We start from the raw sequence: 27,313 nt of genomic DNA on the forward strand, positions 1-27,313 counted from the left end.
ACACATGTTGTATATATATGTGCTAAGTGCCACAGAGGTAATCAAGTACAAAAAAGTGACCCTGCTCTCATGGAAAATACAATAAAACCGAGTAGACTAAATTAACATGTATGAAAAAATAGTGAATAATATAGATAACGTATAATTATATATTAAATTATGCTGCACCAAGTATAAACTCAAATGTTTCTGAATCAATGAATGGCAACTGAGATCATGCAGAAGGTGAGATAAAACAACACTCTGGCAATCTCTCATGATGTGAGCAATAATTCCCATGAAAGTTTACTCATGCCTCTTACACTACAGGTGAGACCCCACAAATCCACAAGTATTCATCGAGCCCTATCCTATACCAAACCCTCTATGAAGAAGTATAAAATATCGTCCACTTCTCCCATCAAGAAGTCTACGACTGATGAGACAAAACATACATACACTAAGCAGTTAAAAAAATAAAGGAAGACAATCCAAAACTCAGTGCTAAGGAAAAGCATTCAGGTGGAGGATATATAAAGGATTCATTCATTCATTCATTCATTCATTCATTCATTCATTTGTTCACTCACTCACTCATTCATTTGTTCATTCACTCAACTAACAAAATATTTTTTCACCGCTTCCTATATTCAGGTACTGTACTAAGTGCTTGGGTATAATGGTAAACTAGGACCGTAACTGCCCTCAATGGGCCTACTGGTAAGGGGATGGGTAGCTGACAAGAAACAGGTAATTTTAACCCTGTACTATGATGGGTGTTAAATAAAGGATGTTATGGTGGTTTCTAGGAGGGACACTTAGAAGAGCAGAGGAAAATCAAAGAAGATTTTGTATAGCATGTAAAATTTATGCTGAGTTATCTAAAACATTAACAGGGCATAACTATGTGAAGTGGGAAAAGGGAGTTTTTAGGTAGAAGGAAAGCATGTGCGAAAGCCCGGAAGCAAGAAAGAGCATGAGAAGTGACTATCACATATGCAGATGAGACTGAGACAGGTCTAGCTCTAGCAGAGGGTTTGTTGTAGGTCACTATAAGGGACACAAAGTGGGAGAGCCAGATTAAGGAAGCCATGGAATATAAAGAGTTCTAACCTCCTATTGGAAATTGAGCACATGTTCTTGATAGGAAGAAGAACACAAGGAAAGGTTGTGTCTGGGATAAGAAGGGGAGAGCTTAGAAGCCACGAGGTAATCCAGAGGAGGTAACTTGGAGTGGTTGACGGATCTATCCTTTAAGGGAAAGCATGGAGCCAGAGGCGCAAGAGCCAACAGCAAAACTGGGGGAATGAGGAGAGGCAGGAACAGTAGTGGGAGGAGCCAATGAATAAAACAGAAGAAACAGAGAGAACCATAGGATATTATGGCAGTATTATGCATTTGGAGTTATCCAAACCAACTTACAAGCTACATGATCTTGGGCAAGTTACTTAAAAACATAAAGATTCCATTCCTTTTTCTGTGAAATGATATCGTCATACTCAACCACCACATACTTGTTATAAGGATAGAGACACTATGTATGTAAAGCGTCCAGCAGATTATAAGGCATGGAGTAAATACCCAATACATTGCAGATCTTTGTTATTATACAGTTCTCCAAGTTTCCCTGACTCTCCCTCATCTCTGGTCTTTGTACATTCTATTCTTTCAGCATGACTCTTTCCCACCAATCTGTATGGCTGACTGCTCCCCAGATGCCTTTTATTACTCCCACGACAGGGTTAAGTAATCCCTATCAGTGCCCCTGAATTCTGAGCTTTCCTATTACTCTTCAGCATAAGTGTCCAGTTAATTGTCCATATCTACTAATAATTGGTCTCCTTGTACTAATATTAAGTTTCCTAAGTTCAAGGATCTAGTCTGACTTATTCACAATCTTGGCATACTGTCAGACACATAGTAGGTATTCAGTAAATATGTATGGAATGAATGGAAACATTCTGTAGTGATTGTGGCATGGTATAGATAGGGAACAGAATAAAGAGCTCAGAAAGTAACCCACACACATATGGTCGACTGATCTTTAATAAAAGCAGCAAGGACACACAGTGGGGAAAGGATAGTGTCTTCAATAAATATTGGGAAAACTGGATATTCACATGCAAAAGAATGACACTGGACCTCTATTTTATGCCACTCACAAAAAAACTAACTGGAAGTGGATTAAAGACTTAAATATAAGACCTGCAACTATAAAACTCCTAGAAGAAAACAGAGGGGAAACAGATATTTGATATTGGTTCCGGAAATGATTTGTTGTATTTGACACCAAAAGCACAGGCAATAAAAGCAAGAATAGACAAGTGGCCCTATATAAAACTAAAAAAAAAAGCTTATTGCACAGCCAAGGAAACAATCATAGAGTGAAGAGGTAACTTCATGGGAGAAAATATTTGTAAACCGTATATCTGATAAGGGTTTAATTTCCAAAATATATAAGGAACTCATACAACTCAGTAGCAAAACAAACAAAATAAAACCCACAAACAAATAATGCAATTAAAAAATGTACAAAGGACCTGAATATACAGTTTTCCAAAGAAGACCCATAAGCGGCCAAGAATAAGAAGTTATGTGAAAAGGTGATCGACATCGCTAATCATCATGGAAACGCAAGTCAAAACCACAATGAGGCATCACCTCATACCTGGTAGGGTAGCTATTAACATAAAGGCAAAATATAACAAGTGTTGGTGAAGATGTGGAGGAAAGGGAACTCTTGTACACTGTTGGTGGGAATGTAATCTTGCACCATCATTATGGAAAACAGTATGGAAGTTCCTCAAAAAAACAAAGATAGAACTACCATATGATCACCAATCCCACTTCTGGGTATATATCTAATGGAAATGAAATCAGTATTTAGAAGAACCATCTGCATTCCCATGTTATTGCAGCATTATTCACAATAGCCAAGGTATGGATGAGTGGATAGAGAAAATGTGTTATTTGTGTATATATACTTATATACATACACAATGGAATATTATTCAGCCATAAAAAAGAAGGAAATCCTGCCATCTGCATCAACATGGATGAAACCGGATGACATTATGCTAAGTGACATAAACCAGAGAAAGACAAATACTGTATTATCTCACTTATACGTGGAATTAAAAAACAAAATCATATTGTAATAACTTTGTATGGTGACAGGTGGTAACTATACTTATCATGGTGAGCACTGCATAGTGTACAGAATTGCCAAGTCACTATGTTGCACACCGGAAACTAATATAACATTGGATGTCACCTATACTTCAATTTAAAAAAAAGCCGAATTCATAGAAGTAGACAGGAGGATGACAGTTGCCAGGGGCTGAGGGGTAGGGGAAAAGGCCAGATGTTGAGTCAAAGATGACTAGGTTCATTTACAAGATGACTAGGTTCTGGGGATCTACTATTCAGCATGATGACTATAGCTAATAATACTGTACTATACACCTGGAATTTGCTAAAAGGATAGATATTAAGCATTGTCACCACACGTACACACGCACACACACACACACACACACACAACTATATGAAGATGTATGTGTTAATTAACTTGATTGTCGTAATCATCTCACAATGTATATACACATGCAATCACATTGTACAATTTAAGTATATACGATTTTATTTGTCAATTACACCTTGATAAACCTGGGAAAAAGGTTAAGTTTTAAGAAACTAAGTTGAAACTGGCTCATTGACTTGAAACATGAGTGCTAGTTTCCCTGTGGGACAAACATTTTCTAACATTCTCATGAGGAACGAGGGAGCCTTGGAAGTTGTTGGCATCCTGTTGCATCTCCCTGTCCCATATTTACTTATTTTTTTAATATAATTTATTGTCAAATTGGCTTCCATACAACACCCAGTGCTCATCCCAACAGGTGCCCCTCAATGCCCATCACCCACTTTCCCCTCCCTCCCACCCCCCATCCACCCTCAGTTTGTTCTCTGTATTTAAGAGTCTCTTCCGGTTTGCCTCCCTCCCTCTCTGTAACTATTTTTTCCCCCATATTTATTTCTAACCCTTCACTCCTGAGCCAGGTGTGTGGGACTCCTCTGTCAGGGAGAGCTGGTGAGGAATCTTTCCCTCCCCAGAGCCAAGCAGGGCCACTTATCCTGGGCAGGTCTTGGCTGACAATTTTGCCTGGTCTCCCTGATCTCAGAGACCAAACCCACTCTACTCTGTGACTGTGAGAGTACGTTTGGGAAGAAACGTAAGAGAATATTTCATGGCAATTGATGGGATGCAGCAAAGTTACAGCCAAAAGAACACATACAGCTTTAAAAGGCTTCACAATCAAAAACATATAAAATTAAGAAATTCAGTGTTTATACTAAGAAATACAAAGAGCAACAAAATAAAACAAATTGGGAGGAGGAAATCGATAAAAGTTAAACATAATGAAATTAGAAAGAATAGATGAAATAATAAATCCAAAAGCCAACACTTTTAAATACTAAAAAAAATACATAATCCCCTTGTGTGCCAGGCTTTAAAAAAGAAGGACAGAGAGCTAAACTATACAAGTTTAGGAATAAGAAAGGAAACATGAACATAGACTATAGAAAAGACAAAAAGAATTATAGGATATTACTATCTTTGGTAACAAGGAAACAAATTGGAATGTGTAAAAATTTCCTAGAAAAATACAAACAATCAAAGCAACCTAAGAAGTGAAATCTGAATATACCAAGTATGCTAAAAGAGAATGGAAAGGTAATTGTAAATATACTTCACTGAAACTTCAATGTCCAGATGGTTTCACAGCTAAGCTCTTTTTAACCTTTAAAGAATGGATAGTTCCAATATTATTTAAACTATTCTAGATAACTCATAAAGATGAATACTCCCAATTTTTGTTATAAAGCCAGCATAACTTTAAAACAAGTAGAAAGAACTGTGTATAAATCTCATTTATATACACAGGTCATAATTTTTGTTTTTAAATGTTTATTTATTTATTTTGAGAGACAGCGAGAGCATGAGAGCAGGGAAGGGCAGAGATAGAGGGAGAGAGAGAATCGCAAGCAGGCTTTGCACTGTCAGCACAGAGCCCGACGTGGGGCTCGATTCCATAAACCGTGAGATCATGACCTGCGCCAAAACCAAGAGTCAGACACTTAACCAGTTGACTGAGCCACCCAGGCACCCCCGCAGGTCATAATTTCCTAAATAAAATATTGTCACATAGAACCCAGGAATATGTTGAAATTGTTAGAGTATGACTGTTATGGGTTGAATTTTCTCTTCCCCTCCCTCCACAAAAGGTAGGCTGAAATCCTAACTCCTATATCTCAGGATGTGGCCTTACTTGGAAAAAGGATCTTTACATAGGTAATAAAGTAAAGATGAGGTCACTAGGGTAGGACCTAATCCAACATGACAGGTATTCTACAAAAAGGGGAAATTTGGATACAGAGACAGACACCCATGGAGGGAAGACCACACGAAGAAACAAGTTGGCCGTGAAGACAGAGACACAGGAAGGGCGCCATGTGAAGATAGGATGATGCATATATAATCCAAGGATTGCCACAGATTGCTGGCAAATCACTAGAAGCTATAAAGAGATAAGGAAGAACCCTCCTCCACAGGTTTCAGAGGGAGTATGGCCCTGGTAACACCTTGATCTTGGACTTCTACTTCCAGAACTATATGACAATAAGTTTCTATTGTTTTAAGTCACCCAGTTTGTGGTACTTTGTTATGGCAGGCCCAGCAAATGAATACAACGACCAAGAAGGTTCATTCCCCAAATTCAAAGATGGGTCAAGATCAGGAAATCTGTCAACCATACTCTATCATACATCAACAAATTATAGACAAAGCCACACGATGTCATAAATGCTGAAAAGCTATTTGATAAAAGCTGGCAGCAAATCTTAAAAACTCTAAGTAAACTAGGAATAAAAAGATGTAAGACCATAGCCCAAGAACAATAATTATTCTAAACAGTGAAACTCTAAAACAATTTCATCTAGAATCAGAAATTAGACAGTTTTCTCGGCAATCACTCTTATTATTTAATATTCCCTTGAGGGTTTTAGCAAATGCAGTATGACAAAAATAACTGATATGAACAGTAGAAAAAAAGAGCTAAAACTATCTATTTTTGTTGAAATGATAGTATATCTCAAATATCCCTAAGAACCTCTAGTAAATGCCTACTAGAATTTAAAGACAATTTGGTTTTTTTACTATATTGGAAATAAGTTCTTAGAAAGGGAAAAAGGAAAATACTTCACTTACAACTGTGACAAGAATTATAAAATACCTGAGCATAATTTTAAAAGAAAGGCACAGAACCTAGAGAAAGAAAATTGTAAGGTCTTATTGAAGAGCATAAACTGAGATATGAAGAAATGGAAAATGATGTCATATCCTTGGATGAGAAAATTTACTATCATGAAAGTGCCAGTTCTTTCAAAGTAATATGTAAACTTATTTTGATTCCAAATAAAACCCAACAGGAAATTATCTGGAGAAACGGGATAAATTGACCTTAACCTTCATATAAAAATTTAAATTGGGTTCTTGTTTTATATCATATGTAAAATGGTAATTCAAATGGATTAAAAGCTTAGATGGAAAAAGACACAAATCTTTGAAGACATTCTAACAACGTATACTGTCTAGAAGTTGGAAAAACCTTGTTATTCTAGGAAGAAAATTCAGAAGCTGTAAACAAAAAGATACACGTTTTTGACAAATGAAGGTTTAAAACTTTGTGTATGGTAGGGGTGCCTGGGTGGCTCAGTCACTTATGCGTCTGACTTCGGCTCAGGTCACGATCTCATGGCTTGTGGGTTCGAGCCCCGCGTCGGGCTCTGTGCTGACAGCTCAGAGCCTGGAACCTACTTTGGATTCTGAGTCTCCTTCTCACTCTTTCTCAAAAATAAACAAACATTAAAACTTTGTGTATGGCAAAAAGATATCATAAATAAAATCACAAACAATAAATTAAAGAAATTGCTGTTATAAATTGACAAGAAAAAGACATCCCAACAGAAAAATGAGCAAAGAATATAATTCATAGTACATTGCCAATAACATACAAAAATATATTCACAGTATCCAGGGAAAGAGAAATTCAAGTACTACTGAGAAATCACTTTACACCCATCAGACTGCCAAAAATTTTAAAAAGCAGTAACACCTATTGCTGGTAAGGAGGAACATAAAAGGTATGCACAGACAGAGATAGTAGAAATATGATTTGACAACAAATGTTTTAAAATTAAAACATACATATCCTTTTTTAAAAGTTTTTAAAATTTATTTTGAGGGAGAGAGAGAAAGAGAGAGGGTGTTTGCAAGGGGGGGGGGGCAGAGAGAGAGGAAGAGAGAATTCCAAACAGGTTACGCTGTGCTTTCAGTGTGCAGCCAGACACGGGGCTCCATCCCACAAGCCATGAGATCATGACCTGAGCCGAAATCAAGAGTCGGACGCTTAACCAACTGAGCCACCCAGACACCCCTAAAACATACATATTCTTTCAATCAGCAATTCTTTTCTTAGGAAGCTGTTCAAAAATGTATGTATGAAGATTTTTTTTACAGTATTGTTTATTTGTGCACAAATCTAGAAACAGAGTTGAATTAATGATGAATGAATTGATCCCGAGAAATAGTTGAATAAATTTTGATACATTCACATCATGGGATATTATGAAGCCATTATACAAAATGAAATAGACCTAAACTAGTTGATTTATAACGATTCGCAAAAGATATTGCTGAGCGGACAAAAACAAGATGGAGAAAAGTATGCATAATGTAATCCAATTTATAATAAAAGTTAATATATGACTATATACATGTATGTATAGATATTAGTTATATGACTATACACACGTATGTATACATATTCACACGCACGCATACACATATGTATGAATTAATATACATGAAAAGTATAAAACGATACATACTGAACAGTTAACACGTGTTATCTGGTGGAGGAGGTTATGAGGTGGGTAGGGAAACAGAGCAAAGGAAAAGGGGAGAAGCAAGAACAAAAGACAGCACTGAAATCACTAGTATGTAAGTTATGATTCAATTTACTAAAAATTATATATATTTTACATGAGTATATATTGATTTTCCTAAGAAATTACAAAAAAAAAGATGTTTTTCTACTGTCTTATACAGATGTTGGTGATACAGAGTCAAAAGGCAATTTAGAATAATGTGTATATTATACACTTATTTCTGTAAAGGAACACTTAACTCCTCCCTTCTATATGTGTGTGTGAGCGAGAAAAAGTGATAGAATGCTACATACTAGTTTGTTAGCACTGGATATCTCTGGATTCCAAATTGGGATTGGGAAAAGCAGTGGAATAATTAGCTTCTTCTTTACAGATCTTTATGTGTTTTATTTCTTGAAAAAGCCAAAAACAAATAAGTGAACAAAACCAAATGCCCATACAAACCAGGGTGAAGCAGGCTCAGTGTGGGCTGTCATGAGGCAGAATTCATACCTGAAAACATTTAGTTTAAAAAAAAAACTGACAAAACCACCACAAAGACCATTTTGTGAGAGGGGGAAAAAAAAAAGATTTTCATGAGGGCAGGACTCAGTTCAAATTTTTGTGTGTTGAGCGTTTATAGGAACAAACGCCAGACGTCACACAGATGTTATGTAACAGACTGGGAAACCATGTACACTTCACTTTGTATCCGTCTATCCTTTGATTACACAATCTGTAAGCAGGGCCAAAGAAGGCAGAATGCTTGCGGAATGCCTCTAACTCTTTGATGTTAGGATACTTACTATTATGAGAACAAGTACCTACTATCACAGAAATCTAGAATCATGGAGAACCCCTAGTCTAACTTCCTTGTGTCATAGCTGAGGAGACTGAAGCCAGGTGAAGCAATCACCATAGTCATCTTTTATCCTCTCGATTCCCCCAGTGGTGGAAAAATTGTTTTATTTCAAAATTTTCTCTCAGAGCAAATAAATGTTAAACAAGTAACAATAGTATTTCATTAGTTCAATAAATAAAAGTTCTTATATTTACATATAAAAACTAACCTTCAACTGCTATATTAAGCAATGTAGAGCCGTTGGTTAAAATCACAAGGTCAATCCTCAATCATTCATTTCTTCATCCTTCCTTTCATTCAACCAACATTCACTGAACCCTACTATACCCCTGACATTGTGAGGTGCTGGTGGTACACACTTCAGTAAAATGTGGCCCCTGTTCACCACCCAGTGGGGAAGTGTCAGGCTACAAAACAAGCGACCCCAAAATATAAACCCAGTGTGGATGGCACAACTCATTCTCACTGGAGTTTTAGGGGCGGCTTCATCAAGGGTACGGTTGACACATGAGTCAGGCCACGAGGATTTCAGAGGCAACAGTGAGAGCAAAAAAAAGCAAGGAAGTGGCATGTTTGAGGAAATGATCAGCCTGTAGCCCAATCCAAGAAAAGAACAGAGGAGAAAACTAGAAATTCAAATGTTCTAGCCTGAGGATAAAAGTAAGTTTAGTCCAAGTACAAGATAATTTGCTGCCCCCACTGCTGCCTGCCTGACGCATGGGACGTGCTTAGCAAATAATGTCTGGGCAAGTCCTGACCAAGTACGTAATATCTCGGTTCAAGTTACTGAATAGTTTCAGCATTATTAATTACCATGTACTGTCCGGGGTCCAAATCTCCCATCATCCCTTTCAGGTGTGTGTTTTCAGTTCTGACAGCTTTGTATCTCATGTCTGAGACCTGGAAGGGGATCAGTAGGAAAAGTGAGTGTAAAATTCATAATAAAAGCTCACAATTGTATTAAAATTAATTTTATTCATATAAACATTTTCTAAGGGCAGTGAAGGGAAACACTTCTTAGGCACTATCATTCCAAATCAGGTATTTGCATTCAGGTCTCTCTTTGGCAGCCCCACTTTACCCTCTTTTCCTGACCAGTGCTAAATTAAAAACAGATACTGACAATAATGATGTTCTTTACCATACCAAAATTCCGTATCACTTCTATTTTCTATTGTATGCTAATTATTACCAGAAAAACCACTATTTAAAACATGCTCGAATAACACTGCCCATTGAATTCTTCACTACCTTCATTTTTAACAATATGCAAATATGACTTTGATGTTTAATTTTGTTCTAATATTTCTGCCAAACGGCTCTCTTTTTGTGTGGCCGCTTCATTTTGTCTAATTTATTTATTTTTCCCTGATTTTTTCTACTTAGCAGTACTCAGAAATAGTATCTGCTCTTTTATTTACATAGGCCTCATTTCTATATAAAACACTTCCCTTGAAAAGATTTACTTTTGTAGATTACAAACTATAGTTTCCTTAACAAAAACCTAAAAATATCAAAAAACATAAAGGTGAAAATAAAAATCATCCATAACCAAAAGACAGTCTCTTCAGCAAATGGTGCCGGGAAAATTGGACGGCAACATGCAAGAAAATGAACCTGGACCACTTTCTTACACCAAACACAAAAATAAACTCAAAATGGATGAACGACCTAAAACGTAAGAAAGGAAGCCATCAAAATCCTAAAGGAGAAAACAGGCAACAACCTCTTTGACCTTGGCCTCAGCAACTTCTTACTTGACATGTCTCTGGAGGCAAGGGAAACAAAAGCAAAAATGAACTATTGGGACCTCATCAAAATAAAAAGCTTCTGTACGACAAAGGAAACAATCAGCAAAACTAAAAGGCAACCGATGGAATGGGAGAAGATATTTGCAATGACACATCAGATAAAGGGTTAGTATCCAAAATCTATAAAGAACTTATCAAACTCAACATCCAAAAAACAAATATTCCCATGAAGAAATGGGCAAAAGACAGGAATAGAAACTTTTCCAAAGAAGATATCCAGATGGCTACAGACACATGAAAAGATGCTCAACATCATTCATCATCAGGGGAATACAAATCAAAACCACAATGAGATACCACCTCACACCCGTCAAAATGGTTAAAATTAACAACTTAGGCGACAGATGTTGGTGAGGATGTGGAGAAAGAGGAACCCGTTTGCACTGCTGGTGGGAATGCAAACTGGTGCAGCCACTCTGGAAAACAGTGTGTGGTTCCTCAAAAACTTAAAAATAGAACTACCCTACGACCCAGCGATTGCACTACTAGGTATTTATCTAAAGGATACAGGAGTGCTGATTCGAGAGGGCACATGTAACCCAATGTTTATAGCAGCACTATCGCCAATAGCCAAATTACGGAAAGAGCCTAAATGTCCATTGACTGACGAATGGACAAAAATATATACAATGGAATATTATTTGACCATCAAAAAGAATGAAATCTTGCCACTTGCAACAATGTGGATGGAACTAGAGTGTGTTATGCTAAGCAAAATAAGTCAGTCAGAGTCATATGATTTCACTCATGTGGAATTTAAGAAACAAAACAGATGGACATAGGGGAAGGGAAGCAAAAACAAGATAAAAACAGGGAGATGAACCATGAAGAGACTCTTAAATACAGAGAACAAACTAAGGGTTGCTGGTGGGGTGTTGGGGCGGTGGGCTACATGGGCGATGGGCATTAAGGAGGGCACTTGCTGGGATGAGCACTGGGTGTTATATGTAAGTGATGAATCACTAAATTCTATTCCTGAAATCATTATTACACTACATGTTAACTAAGTTGGATTAAATTTTAAAAATTTCATCTCAAAAAAAAAATCATCCATAATCCAGTTACCCAGGTCACTGCTCACACCTGTAAAATATCTTTTCCTATCAGGTACAACCACTGCCATTATCCCATCTATGCTGTTTTCCTGTGTATTGTACAAGTTGATCAGTTGAAGGTTTATAATTGGACAAAGGCCAAATCTCTTCTTGTTTTTATAATACACAGGATTTAAATAACCATCTTATTTATGAAGTGACCCTTAAATGCCCAGAAAGTTATTGAATGGTGCACGCAAAGCCTCCTGATTTGGGATTTAAAAAAGCAGGTAAACCTTACACTTTTTAATCACCAATTTGATGATGAGTAAAGTGTTGAAGGAATTTCAAAAAAAATGGAAGGAAGGAAGGAAGGAAGGAAGGAAGGAAGGAAGGAAACGGAAGGAGGGAAGACGTTGAAGTTCTTGCAGTGTTTTAACAGTAGAACATTATAATTGCAGTTTTTTACCATGAACCATGCTGTGCGTTGAGTCAATGTTCAGTAAACATGGACTAATTTTCATGTTTCAACATCTATTTTTTAAAAAACCCCCAAATAAATATATAAAATGGGGGGGGGGGTGCCTGGGTGGCTCAGTTGGTTTAGCGTCCAACTCTTGATTTCGGCTCAGGTCACGACCTTATGGACTGTGAGACTGAGCCCCGCATTGGCCTCTGCACTGACAGCACAGAGCCTGCTTGGGATTCTCTGTCTCCTTCTCTCTCTGTCCCTCCCCCACTCATGCACGCTCTCAAAATAAATAAATAAACTTAAAAAATATATATCTCATATACACGTATATGTACATGGGGGTGGGAAGTATCCATGAAAGGCTGGAATAGAGGCCTTTTTTTAAGACAAAAATTCTAATGGGATATAGAAAACAAATTCAAGAAAACATCTTTGACTAGAGCATCCTGTGGGAGGCGATCAAAATACAGGTCACGAGAAAATGTTAGGACGGAATTTAATGCAATTATCTTGTGCTGTCACTTTTTCCCCGGTTCTTTTTTGATGACACTTTGCATTATTTCGCAAATGATGCTAGCCTCAGAAACAATAGCAAGAAATGCAACGGCTTATGAATCAATGATGAAGACTTACTATCAGAGCCGAGCAAGACAGTGACCTGGACAAGTGCTGTCCTGCCCGCTTGCATACCTGCTGTTTTGATAACATTTTTTCTTTTATTTCTAACTCCATTTTTAACTGTCTTTCCAGAAAGGCAGCTTTCTTCATGATAGTTGCTATAGTGATCTCCTTCTGATGAAGTTCCTCTGTTAGGTCCGAGATTTCATTCCTCATTCTTTCCTGCTCAGAACCATGGCACTCTTCCTCCTGATACAGTTGGCTTCTTATCTGCGGCAGATACATTCCAGCAAATATCAACAGATCTTTTTCTCTAGAAAGTGGCTTGAAGCTTTTGTTAGCCATGCTCAGCCTTCCCGTCCTCCCTTAAACCTTTGGCAGGCCCCACTTTACCCTCCTTTTCCAATCAAGGCTGAACGAAAAACAGATACTCACAATAAATGACCGATTTACTTGTCTCCTTTCAAATTCAAAATTCCATTTCTCACTTCTATTTTCTATTATATGCACATCACCACTTACCACTGATACTACTTTGACAACCACTTTGACAGGAAGGTGGAGAAAACATCAAGCACTGAACCTCCCGGCTTCATTGAGATATAATTAGTATTCAAAAACTGCATGTACTTATATACGATTTGGTGAATTTGGACATACATGCATGCTACTATCACCACAACAGATGTAATAATCATGCCCATTACCTGCAAAAGATTCCTTGTGTTCCTTTAAAAAATTTTTTTTCATGGTAAGAACGCTTAACATGAGATCTACTCCTTTAAAATTGTAAGTGCATAATATCTTACTGTCAGCTATAGGCCCTGCTCTATAACTTCACTCTATACCCATCACACAACCACTGCAGAATGTGTGACGGAAGAGGTCTGGACTCACTCCCCAGAGGTGGATGGACCAGGCATGTTTTTTAGGGAGAAAAAAACTGGCTTAGAACGGTTAGGTGCCTTGTTCAAGGTCATAAAGCTATTAACTGGCAGAGCCAGGACTAGAACCTAAGACTCTTGGTTTTAAATTCAGGGCTTTTTTTTTTTTTTTTTTTTTTTTACTACATTGTGGGTACTGTTTGTGACTGAATGCTATGTTTTTCAGAATCACGTTATAATAAATTTGAAACTTCATGTATCCATGAAAATGCATCACCTCCTGCCCTTAAGCCTGTGGGAGTCTCCTATTCTTAACGATAGTTAGGCCTTCCCTGTCAGCAACCTCTGGTTCACCTTGGGCTCCTCCCCACCCTGTCCCACCAAATACAGTCAGGCAGCAAATTCTGTCCCTTGCACTTCTAAATCTCTCCTCTGCTCTGCATTTCTACTATCACTGTCTTAGTCCAGCCTCTTACCACCTTTCTAGAAATCATTAACTGTGTCTAATTCTTGAGATCTGGAGATAAAGTACCCAATCGCCAGTCTCAAGAAGATCGTGGTCCATTGGGGGAGACAAAAATAAACAATCAACGTCAGGGGTATGTAGTGGAGGGATGCTCAACCCAACCTGGGGATGTCAGGATGGGCTTCTCAGAGGATGGGATGTCAGACAAATACTGAAAGATGAATAGAAGCCAGACGGAAGGCAGGGGTGGAGAAGGGCTCCCAGGCAAAGAGTGAAGAGTAGGGGTGAGAGAGAATGCAGACACAGCGAAGGAAGAGGAGTCTGGAATGGCCAGGACTTGGCGTGTTGTGAGACATGAGGCTGGAGAGGTTGGTGGAGTCCATCCACAAAGAGATTTATATGAATTTCTCCAGGGCACTTACTTCTAAAATTGATTTTATTTTCATTTCATCTTTAGACATTTCAGGATATATCTGTAAAAGAATAAGGGCACTCTCTTTCTCTTTTTAAAAAATAGCCAGAATACCAATGTAATATCTTAAAAATATTAACAACTCCTCCATATCATCAAATATCCAGGCAGTATTCAAATTTACAAATGTGTCAGAAGCTCAATGTATGTTTTTCTGTTTGTTTATTTGAATTGTGATCTAAATATGTGGACTGGATCATATCCTTCTTTTTGTGTGTGTTCTAAGTAGTCTGTATACATCATCTAAGCCATGCAAGAGTTCTCTGTTTTGCAGAATGAAGGAGTTAAGTATGTAACTTTTCACAGTCACATTCCTGGTGACAGGCAGTCTGATTCCAGGACCTTACTACCCATTGTGCCATGTAACCCATGGGCACAGGGCCCTAGAAGGTGGTTCACACATTGGAAAAAGCTAGCATGGGATGACCTAACATGGAAAGGACATGTGTCCAGAAGGCAAACTTGGCTTGTCCTTAGCTTTATACCACCAACCCCCCTGTGATTTCGTTCTCAATACTAACATTTTTAGAATTTCAGAGTTTGACATAACCTTAGGAATCACATGGTCCAATCCCATCATTGAATAGATGAGGGGGAAAAACAAAAAGGACTCACCAGGAAGGGAACTAACTGGGCTTGAGTCACCCAACTCCGAAGAGCAAAAGAAGGGACCAGGAGACAGAGGGTACAAATGTCCTCACCCTGAGGACAATGTTACAGGTCTCATTTTGTCTCCAATCTTCTCTCTCTGTTTTTTTTTTTTTTTCCTTACAATTTATTTGATGAAACAACAGGGCTGTTCTGGGGTTTGTCCCCGTTTGGATTTTGCTGATTACATCCCTGTTGTGTAGTTAACATGTTCTCTCAAAATGGAATTTTTAAAATGTGCAAACATGAATATCCCATTATGAGAAAGGAATAAACTATTTTTATTATTTTCACAGCGTTTAGATACTAAAACAACATGCTATATTGCAAAGCTTCCTGCTAAATGAGATTAATTTACCGAGCTCTAAATGACTTTTGGCTTTATTAAAAATGTCAATTTTATCACAAAACAAAAATAGTTCTACACTGAAAAACAGAGAAAGAAATAAAACACTTGCAGGATTCATAATACATGGCTCTTGTTGCTTTTATTACAAGAGAATGAAAATGCTCTCCACAAACACTTCCTGGGAGCTACAGCTATTTATACCCAATTCATTTGTTACCTTTTTTGCACAGCAGTGCATTATCTAGAGGTCTCCAAGAGCCCATGAAGAGAATTTGTGCCTAGCATTCTCTCCTTCCATGTCAAAACTGTGCAATGTCAGTAGATTTCTTATTACTCAAGGTTTTATTGAGTGTGGGAGGTTCAGAATGGTGTAACTATACTTTAGGTGGCTTTAATCAACCTTTGTATCATAATGCATTCACTGGGGACACGAGTAAAGAGCAGTTTTTCAAAGTTATACTTTTAAATAGCAGTGAAATCAGTTTCATGGGAGTATGTGAAAAATATAAGGAAAATGACCGTTAATTCCTAACACCTTTTCTACACTTAATAGCTACCTGACGGTCAACTCTTTGGGAGACAGGATTTGCCTTTCACATCATTGTAGTTCCTACAGAAATGAGCAGAATAGCGAGAGTCCTGCTAGATGCTCAATTAATGATTGTTGACTTTATACAAACAGCCACTGAATTTATGAACCTACACAATTATGGGAGACCTTCACCTTCATTCATTCTCCAAATACTTATTTTCACTTTTGTGTGCTGGGATAGATGATAATTCAAAGCCACGCTCAGGTTTTTCCAATTGTTTAGATCATATAATATTGAATATTTAGGTGTGATCCTCAAACCTAAAGACCAGAGACGTGGGTAGCAGCCATGATAAGCTTCGTGGAAAGGAAGCCACCATTGGATTTTGCTAGGGAGAGAAGAGAATATGCTTTCTGTAGGCAGCTGGGAACCACAAGGTGTTCAAGGACAGCGCCCCGGCCTCATTCACCCTTGTATTCCCAGCTCCCGGCAGTCTACTTGGCACATGTTAGGTGCTCGGTGACAAAGGGCGGGTGTAACCAATACCAAGAGCAGCCTTCACTTACTAGACGCTCCCTCTGAGCTAGGCGAGCCCTGTTCTAAGCACTTTACTTGCGAGTTTTAAACGGATTTTAACTTAAGGGAAGAGCGTGGACTCTGGAGTCAGACTGCCTGAGTTCCAATCTGACCTCTGCTGCCTAACAGCTGTGTAACATCGGGGGAAATCACCTAACTTCTCTGTGCCTTAGGGTCCTCAAATGAGAAAGGAAGATAATATTAGCACCTACCTTATAAAATGGTTGCGAGGAATACATGAATTGAGATTTGTTACGCCCTCAGAACAGCTCCCGGCACAGGTCAGTGCCAAGTAGAGGCTCTTATTAGCTCAGTTAATCCTTATCGCGATTTTATGAGGGAGGTGCTAATTATCCCATCCCCAAGCTAGAAATGCGGACCCCGAGCAGCTTGCACAGGCAACTCCCCCAAGTTCATGCACCTAATATATATGGTTGCATGCCTGAGTCTGTGCTCTCATTCTTCTCGCCATAAGCCACCTGTCACGGGGCCACAAGGCCCTTCACGTTTTAGGCACGACGGTGACTGAAGGTTTGCATTTTTCACAGCGTCGCACAGAAGAATGTCAGAATTAGCAGGCTGGTAGGTTATTATCTTTGGGGGAACTATAGAAGGAAAAAAGAAGGGAATGAGAAGGAAGTGTTTCCCCCCTCTGTATTCAGAGGCTTCAGAAGCCCCTTATTTTCCATACCTTGTTCAACTCTTTTTCGTGATTTGGCTGATCTAGGATCACTGGAAACAACTCTTTCCTTTTCCTTTCTGGTTCTTTAGTCGAAGGTGAATAAGATGATTCATGTCTACAGATTAAAGTGAATAAAAATTAAACTTCGCTGAGTAAACTGTGGTGATTATATTGTTAATTTAGACGATTGTAGGTTGCAGAAAGAGATTATTAGTTTATTGGAAAATTTTCAAGCTACAGAAATTGCAAATGCTAATACATTCAGATCCCATAAGTATTCACATGTTTAACTGAGTGCAAATGGTTTTAGTGACAAAAAATAAAAGGTAGCAATTAATATGGAATTTCAATTATATTTTGAAAATGGGCAGAATACTGGCTTTGCATATGTAGATAAGATTTTTATATATAAGAGTGTTTTCTGTAGTAAAATGGCTTTGGAACCCCTTAAGAAAAGGAAACACATCTAACTTGCTTCTACATTGTGGAAAGGAACTATGTCGGGGGGAGTCCGAAGGGAGCAGGGACTCCATAAAAGCGATCCAATGTGACTAAATCTGACAGCCTGCCCAGAGAAAGTTCAAATACATCTCTTCTTTGGCTGCTTCATTTATAAAATGGAATTGCTAGCACATGTGGCTACCAGAGGGGAGAAGCAGAAACTGGTACAGAAAATACAATTTCCACAGGAAGTCTGGAGAAGTAGAAACAGGTTCCCTTCTACATCTCGGAAGCTGGTAAGTGAAAAATCACTAAAAATCACTTGCACTAGCCAGGCACGGAAAGTGGCATGCTTTCAATGGCTTGCCTAATCTGGGAAAGTCTGGTGTTCTGAGGAACGTACCCACGTGTGAGTGAGTACAATTTCAGATTTCCAAAGAACTTCTTAAAAGGTTTCATCAATCAAAAACTTAAGCCACACAAACAAAACAAAATCTGAGGAATGACAGAGAAATAATGAATGTAAATATTGAAAATAAAGGGATCTTTAAAAGGTATAAATTAATAGTGATATCCCTGAGGTACTTGTATCTAGACTGGATTGCTTTTCTTCTGATAATCAAATACATATGTTAACTGTAGAAAACAGAGTATATCAGAGTATATACTGCTATTATGTTATCATTAGGGCAAAAGCATTGTTGGCGTTTTTGTGTATACTGACGGTCTTTTTTTCTAGGCATGTGTGTATAAATATATACATATCTATAAATATACCTATAAATATATACATCTGCATATCTGCATAGGCATATAGATACTATTTCCGTACAATTAGAATGTACTGCACACATTTTTCAGTCCCTTCTGTTTCCTACTCAGTCATCTATTGTGAGCATTCTATCCAATATTCTCTTTAAACATTATTTCAGAATCAGTCTTAAATTCTCATTTGCTATTATTTGAAAGGGGTGAAAAATGAAATTTCCTATTTTTCAATTCTTCCTAAGCAATTTCAGGGAGTGGAATGATGATCTGAATGGGGGGGGCGGGGGGAAACACCTCATTATGGTTGTGTAAATTTCACTGAGTGATCGGAACAAACATCAAACTTCAACGTGGACAAGTTCAAAGAAGAAAACAGTAATCATGCTAATATAAAATGCTAATATAAATAGATAAAGGAATTATCAGTTGTCGTGTAGAAAAGGAACGCTGGAATTATTTTTAATAACTCTCAGAACATATCAGCCCAAGGTGCTTCTGTAGCTCAAAAAAAGAAAAAGCTAACAAAATCTTGGCATTATTGAGAAAGGACCTGAAAATGAATAAAAGCATTCCTATGCTACTTCTATAAAACTATTGTGCATCTGCACTCAGAAGTCTGGGCTGCTTCACCTTAATACAACTGTAAAGAAGAAACAGAGTCCAAATAAAAGAAACCAAAACAATAAAGAGGCTGGAATCACATTCATATGAGAACAAACCAAAGGATTAGAAATTTTCAATGGGAAAGAAGAAGGCTAAGAAGACAGCCCAAAGTCTAAGATACAAGGGAAGCTGTGAAAAGTTAAATATCTATCTTTTCATCAAATCTCAGAATACTAGAACTGAGGAATACCCTCCAAATGAGAAAGATGAAAGATTAAAATAAATACCAACTTAAATAGAGAATGGCATTAGGCATGACAAAAGATTTGTATTGGCCAAATATGCAAATAAGTGCAAGATCTTAGATTAAATCCTATATTGAAGGAAAGTTGGCAATGTCTGGAATTCAGCATTGGCCTTGTGAGACAGCCCCACAGAAAGGACCTACCGTGCTCTTACATAAAACCAGAGCTAGGCAGGGGGTGCAAGGTTTGCTTTTCTAGGACACCTCTTATGTTTTTAGGCATATGCATTCTTTAGGCAAAGACATTTCTCACCAACTCACCACACTGGAACAGTGCCTTGCATATTATATTTTTCCAACAGATTTCCTAATGACCAGTGATAATAATATATAACTTGCATGTGGAACATGCTATAATGTTGACTGGTGAATAGGCATCCTACCATCTTTGGTGAGACACACAATAGGTCATTTTTAGGAACCTTAATTTGCCATTTGCCATTTGCCATAGCATAGGGCTCAAAAAAATTTGAGCAGGTCCCACAACTTTAACGAAATAATTACTGCCTTTGAAACAACGTTATCATCTTTCAAGAAAATATCCCTTACCATTTGGTTAGTCAATTTTTAAAGTCCTATCACTGGTCTTGCATGAGCCTTCAGATTTGAGAAGGATTCAAGTTCCAAGGAGAATGAGAACATCAATGAATAGAACAGTCAAACTTTCTACTCACAAGTGTAAATATTTAACAATCCTTAGCAATCCCATTTCCTTTGTGGTTATGGAATACACAATATCTGCCTGATTTTAAAAGAGGAAAAAAAATCTGTTCTAACAAACTCTTAATGCAACTGACAAGGGAGAGTGAGTATGGAGACCAAAATAAATACAGTATTTACAAGTGAAAAAGTTAATAACAGGTTTATAGGCAATCAAGATAAAAACATCTGAACATATGGAATAACTCTTATTTAGCAATATATACAAATATCAGCTCTATACTACTGCTTTTACAATCTCCTGAAAAATACAAGTTCTGAGAAAATTTCTGATGTACTGCGATACATAAGTATCAATACACCAGAATACAATACATTTTTCTGGGAAAGTAAATACATTAATTTTGAAGGTGAAATAATCACTGATTTTATTTTTAATATCTAATATTATCCAATAAATAACAGCATGTAAACACAAAACAAATAAACTTTTCATTCTAGTTTTAAATCTAAAGCTCTTAAAATCTTCAAACATCATGTCTTAAACAGTTTCTCTCAGGCTTCTGAATATAAAGACTATACCTTTTCTTATTTTCATGAGTATTTTGGCACTCTCCTATTTTTAATAATTCCCTGTGCAGCTGTAATCGTTCCATTTCTATAATTCTCAAGAGATCATCACGTGACTGTAACTCACTTTTCACTTCCGAGAGTCCTGCTTCCATGGCCTAAATAAAAACATCAAAAAAATGTTCAATGTTCGTATCTGGATACCATGATGTATAGTATATTTAAAAATATTTAACATCTATGAACCAGCTTAATTTCAAATAAACTGGTATTTAGTCCTTTGCTGGCTCTGTCTTACAGAATTTCATTCCTTCTTTCATTTATTCAACAAATATTTGCTGTGCCCTTATTATGTGCTCAACACTGAGGATACCAAGACTGTTCTCAGTGAGCTCACAGTCTAGTGATAAAGAAAAGACAAAGAATAATCAAATAATCACACAAATATGGTCACATTGTATGTAAATTTGAGAGAAGCATAAAAGTAGGAATAAACGATTAATGTGTAAAATTCGGATTAATGCAAATAATTACCAATTTAAACAAGACGATAACCAACAGAGTGAGTTGTAAACCATGGTCTATGGTTCCCCTATTGCCCAGTAGTAGTCCTACTTTATCTGGCAACTGGAGACACCAGCAATCCTGTGAGCCCACTGTCTTATTTTGTTGACAAGAGGCTTGAGCAAATTTAAAACCTGTTGGGAAGGGTCCAATCAGAAGAGAGGAGGATTAACAGTAATGGTGTGGGTTCTTGAGAAGTAGGTAGGGTAGGTCCCAAAGCACCAGGGGAAGAGTTGTGTAAAGCAAAAGGGAAGAAGGCAGGAAAATGGAATGTAGACCAGCATATGCATCTGGATATGGAGAGAGAAGACAGTGGCTCTTTGTTGGCTTCTATTTCCCTTGGGAGGTAAAAAAAGGCAATGTCACTGGAAGGAGAAGGGGAGGTGGGGGCATGGGAGTGATTTTTAAGAGTGGAGAAGGTTTGAAATGGCCTGCAATGGGAATGGGAGAATTAGCTGAGTGGAGCAACAGAGTGGGATTCCTGCCATGTTGCGTGTTCATTTGAGATCTGTGACCCTGGCCTGTTGAGAGTGATTTTCTCCAGCAGTACTTGGCTGTTCTCTGGGGGCAAGGAATGGCAGAGTGCTTCCATATCACTGGATTTCTTTTACTTGCTTCTACAGAGAAACTATTATTTATTAAGTGTACCTGACCTAGGTCATCAAGTCCATCGCCACTTTAGTAGATGAGGAAATTGAGGGCCATACGTGGTCCAAAGTTACATAGCTTACAAGCGGCAGATTTTGGAAAAGAAAAATCCAGGTCTTTTGTCTACTAGTCCAGTTGGAACATTCAAGATGCAAAAATAATTTGTTTCAAGCAAAATAAGTGACATAGACCTGTAGCTTGCTGGTAAAGACAGGGTTGGGTATTATGAGGGCAGGAGGTTCCTCTGCTAATAAAGGCTGCAGAGAACACTACAGATATTTTTAAAAAATCATTTATTAATAATTTTTTGTATATATCATTAATAGATTTATTTGAATATAATACACATCCCATAAAATTCACCCATTTAAAATGTATAATTCAGTGGGCTTTAGTATATTCACAAAGCTGGGTAAGGATCACCGCTAATTCCAGAACATTTTCATCACAACCAAAATAAACCCAATACCCTTTAGTAGTCACTTTCTATTTTTGCTCCCCATCACCCCTGGCAACTGCTATGGTATGTTCTGTCTCTATGGAATTACCTTTTCTGGACATTTCACACAAATGGGGTCATACAATACATGGCCTTTGTGACTGGCTTCTCTCACTCAGCATAATGCTTTTATGGTTTATCCATGTTACGGCATGTATCAGTATTTCATTCCTTTTTGTTGATAAATAATATTTAATTGCATGAATATACTGCATTTTGTTTATTAATTCACCAGTTGATAGACATTTGATATTTCTTCTTTTTGGCTATTATGAATAATATGCTATAAAATTTCATTACAAGCTTTTGTGTGGACATATGTTTTTTTATTCATTCTTACCCCCAAATTCACAGAGCCTAGAAATATCAGTATGCAGACAGCATAGGATATATGAGTTCCCAGCTAAACTTTTTTTTTAACCTAAGCCTTAAATTTGTATTATTTTCTGGGAGACCTCGAGACCCCGGTTCAGTGAAGGACCTAATTGCAATACTTTGGCCCCAGACGTTCCTGGCTGACCTGGAAATAAGAGTAAAAATGTATTCAAATGGATGATTTAATAAACTTGTTTGCATAAAGTCACTGCTTCAAACAGTGTGGATTTTTCAGATGAGGCTAAAATTTCAAAAAGGAACAAACAAAAGAAATGTGAAACAATAGATTAGCAAGTAGAAAAAACAAATTAACTTGACGTGAATGTCATCCATGACTTTGCCCAATTGAAGTAGGCACCATCTGTGCTCCCTGTCTTGCAAATTTGCCTCCGGAGCAATCTAACTTGGAGCTGGGGGTAGACAGCTCGGTCTTCCTTCACTTGGGGCAGGGGAGCATAAAAGGGCTGTAACTCCAGGCCAATGAAATGCAAAGTCACCATGGGCTGGAGTTAGCTAAAAGTCTGTAAAATGTTTACTCTAATTAGAAAATAATACCTAGAAGAGTGATATTTGAAGATACTCCCTAACCCCCCTAGGGATAGGGCTCCCTATCCCTAAGGAAAAAAAAAAGCTTCTTTGTGATCTCGCTACACAGGTGAGAGAATTTATGTCAAAATTGAAACTCTTCATAATACAAATCAATAATAATGATTTGACACATTTTTCTAACATGAATGAATATGCAAAAGATTTTAATTATAATTGACAGCATTATGTAAATTGACCAGGCAAGTACAAGAAAAGAGGTTTTGTTGATATTGGTAAATTGAGAGTTGTTCTTTGATTTATGCAATATCCCTTTGAATTCAACATTAATAATACCAAGTTGACACAAAATTAGTGAATTTATTTAACTTAGATGTGGTTGGCATGCATGCTTTTGCATAAAAGTCAAATTATTTATTTGTCAATGTGGATGCAAATAATTAGGAAAATGATTCTTTGGTACTTGATTCGGTTACTAGAACACTCTCAAGTTTGTTTGGAACAGCTGAGGTATGTAAATCTGCTTTTTTAAAAAGTAAACTCAATCCTCCACGTGAGGCTCAAGCTCATGACCTCAAGATCAAGAGTCACATGCTCTACCGACTGAGGCAGCCAGGTGCCCCTGTAAGTCTACTTTTTTAACTGTAAATTTTATGAAATCTAAACACAGATCAAATATTTCCAGTGACTACTTGGCTTCCAAATTGAGATATGTTGTAAGTGTAAAATACACACAGGAGTTTGAAGACTTAGTATGAAAAGAAATGTAAAATATCTCATTATCTCAATAATTTTACACTGATTATATGTTGCAATGATAATGCTTGGAATATATGTTGAATGAATATAAATAAATTATTATTATGTTTTAATTTCACCCACTTCTTATGACTTCTTTTAATGTGGTTACTAGAAAAACTTAAATTCTATTTGTGGCTTGCATTCTATTTCCACTGGACATTGCTGCTCTAGTCCCATAATGACACACTGACAAATAAAAAAAGGTCAATTTTTTTGGCACAGATATTAGAAAAATGCAGGACAATTTCTTTTCGTCATTAACCTCCAATAGGAAATGTTGCACATTTTTAAAATGTGAGTGTAGTACAGCCTAGTAAATAATTCTATGCAACGGAATTAGTATGTATACTGACACATTTCAAAGTTGTGGAAAGACAAGTGAGAAAAAAATTCAGATGCATCTGGCATTAAAATATGCTGTAAACTAAACAGAATTTTATATACAATAAGTGACAATAATTCAATTTGAAATGGTTGCCTTTTTAAATTCATGTGCAAGATGTGGAGCATTGTCATATGACAGTTTTGCAAAAAGAGAAGGGAAACTTCATTCTAAATATATGCACTGGTTAAGTGATTAGTTACCTCCAATTATTCCCATTTGGTAAAATATAAATTTTGCAAAACAAGTTTAAGGCCCATCTGTTTAGTTAGAACTTTGCCGAATGGTCTGAGAGAAGCAGTGATTTTTAAACCTTCAAATCAGCTACCAAATAGTAATTAATTGAGCTCCTCTTATTTAGTGTTGCTTTAAAGAGAATGAAACACAGGTCAAATTTGGAAATAAAACAGGGAAAAAGCTAAATAAAAGCATTATTTTCAGCATTTTTTTTTCCAAATGCATCAAAAATAAGTAGTGTTTTTTGGGAGTAGAAATCTTATGTTAGCCATCTTGAAGTTTTTGAAACAAACTACTTCTCAAAGATCTTTTCATTAAAGCTGTAACATATTTTTTGTGTAAAAAATATTCCAGGATAATTCGGTTAGTTTTTTTTAATGTTTTATGGGTTTTTTTATGTTTATGTTTTTTATGTTTTATGTACGCATATACAAGACATATTATATATTACAAAACAACTTGATTACTTAAATACAATTTGATACATTTTAATACATTCTTGTTTGTTCTCATTTCATTATTTATTTATTTAAATTTTATTTTTTCCCCTATATATATTTTTTATTTTTATTTTTTAAATTTACATCCAAATTAGTTAGCAAATAGCGCGACAATAATTTCAGGAGTAGATTCCTTAAAGCCTCTTACCCATTAAGCCCATCCCCTCTCCTACAACCCCTCCAGTAACCCTCTGTTTGTTCTCCATATTTAAGTCTCATGTTTTGTCCCCCTCCCTGTTTTTATATTATTTTTGCTTCCCTTCCCTTATGTTCATCTGTTCTGTGTCTTAAAAGTCCTCATATGAGTGAAGTCATATATTTGTCTTTCTCTGACTACTTTCGCTTAATGTAATACCCTCTAGCTCCATCCACGTAGTTGCAAATGGCAAGATTTCATTCTTTTTGATTGCCAAGTAGTTTTTTTTTAACAAATGTGGTTCTTGTATAAAATATAAAATGGAGATTATTAGTTTAAATTTAATAATGATCCTAGATCCAAGGATAATTAAATCTTTTTTTTTTTTTTTTTTTTTTTTTTTTTTTGTGAACCAAAATCTGTAAAAAGAATTTTGGCAAATTCTCTCATAGCAGTTGGTAAATAAATAAATATCATATTAAAATAAAAGAATTAATCCCATGTACAATGTGGCAGGATGGGGGAATGAGGAGTTTCCCCAAGACTAAAAAAATAACCCCTGGGAGTTTAAGTGGCAGAAGATCAGAAGTGGAAGTCTGCCCAGACAGTGACCTCCAAAGTATATCTTAGCATGAGAAAGGAACAAAGTGGGACTACATTGGGCCAGCTGACTTGGAAGAATTGGTTGAAAAGGCTGAATGCTTGTAGGTGGTAGATAAAACCATAGAATGTGTCAAGTAACTGGGATACCCATGAATAAGAAATATACATTTAGTAAAGAAATTGGTAATGACCAATTTATGAATGCTGAATAACCTTAGTGACGCAGAAGAGCAAAAGAGAGAAAGAAAGAAAGAAAGAAAGAAAGAAAGAAAGAAAGAAAGAAAGAAAGAAAGAAGGAAAGAAAGAAAGGAAGAAGGAAGGAAGGAAGGAAGGAAAGAAAGAGAAAGAAAGAAAGAAAGAAAGAAAGAAAGAAAGAAAGAAAGAAAGAAAGAAAGAGCAAGAAAGACAAGATTGTTGGGTTAAGAAGAAAATTAATTCTTGGAAAAATCAGCAATCCCATCTGCCAATGTGGAGGTTACCTGAAAACAAAACAAAACAAAACAAAACAAAACAAAACAAAACAAAACTCCAGGCTACTCTTTGGTAAATGATTATGGTAAAGGGAACAGTGATAGATCACACGGAGGGCCTCCCTGGAGTAATTAGATTGTTGAAACCTTACTAATTTCCTGGGTCTCCAACCCAGTATTCCTGCAAGTCAAAGGGGCACAGGGTCAGAGAGAGTAGTGGGGACACAGGGTGGCGTGAGGCTAAAGGGCCATGAGTGTTAGGCATAGAGATCTGTAAGTGAGAGCTGTTAAACTGTACTGGTAATGATTATTATACTGCGGCAGAACCAAAGTTCATTCTGGTGGGGTAGGGTATTTAAGGGATTACTGAATTTACTCATCAAGTGAGAATTACTTAGTAAGAGGAAATATGAATTGAAGTTACACATGTAATAGAAAATTATGTAATCCATACACCTGTTGACTCATCATTTATACAACTCATGGGCAAGATCAATTGAGAAATAAATAATCACCTGGCACTGTCTTTGGTACATTTTCAGTTCTTGCAAAAGCTTCTGATTTTCATCCTGTAATTTATTCCTGCTTAATGCTATTTCACTCACAGCTGATTTTAGTTTTTCAATAATGAACTCATCTCTTTCACTGGCTTCACAACTGTGATCCGGTTCGCACATCAACTGAGGAACTTCTGAGCTGCCGTCTTCTATGCACTGTTTTTTACCATTTAGTTGAGTTTGGTAACTTTGTGCCTGTTTCTGAGAAAGCGAAGACTGTGTCGATTAAATGGAGAATATCATATTTAAGCTTACATGAATAAAATTCAAG

General features: G+C 36.9%; 1 protein-coding gene across 3 annotated transcripts in view; it reads right to left on the minus strand.

Annotated features, from left to right (window-relative positions):
- Nucleotides 1-27,313, minus strand: part of DEUP1 (deuterosome assembly protein 1) — an 82,942-nt gene that overhangs the window by 21,710 nt on the left and 33,919 nt on the right. For 2 of the 3 annotated variants that reach the window (XM_043579951.1, XM_043579952.1), the window contains exons 7-11: nucleotides 27,001-27,243; nucleotides 20,737-20,882; nucleotides 17,388-17,493; nucleotides 12,841-13,038; nucleotides 9,647-9,733 (exon numbers count right to left, since the gene is read on the minus strand). In XM_043579951.1, coding sequence (XP_043435886.1) covers nucleotides 9,647-9,733; nucleotides 12,841-13,038; nucleotides 17,388-17,493; nucleotides 20,737-20,882; nucleotides 27,001-27,243 — 780 coding nt within the window. The remainder of the gene's footprint in view (nucleotides 1-9,646; nucleotides 9,734-12,840; nucleotides 13,039-17,387; nucleotides 17,494-20,736; nucleotides 20,883-27,000; nucleotides 27,244-27,313) is intronic. The other variant, XM_043579953.1, reaches the window with a different exon arrangement.

The sequence above is a fragment of the Prionailurus bengalensis genome, chromosome D1 (genome assembly GCF_016509475.1).
Source record: "Prionailurus bengalensis isolate Pbe53 chromosome D1, Fcat_Pben_1.1_paternal_pri, whole genome shotgun sequence".
Lineage (NCBI taxonomy): Eukaryota > Metazoa > Chordata > Mammalia > Carnivora > Felidae > Prionailurus > Prionailurus bengalensis.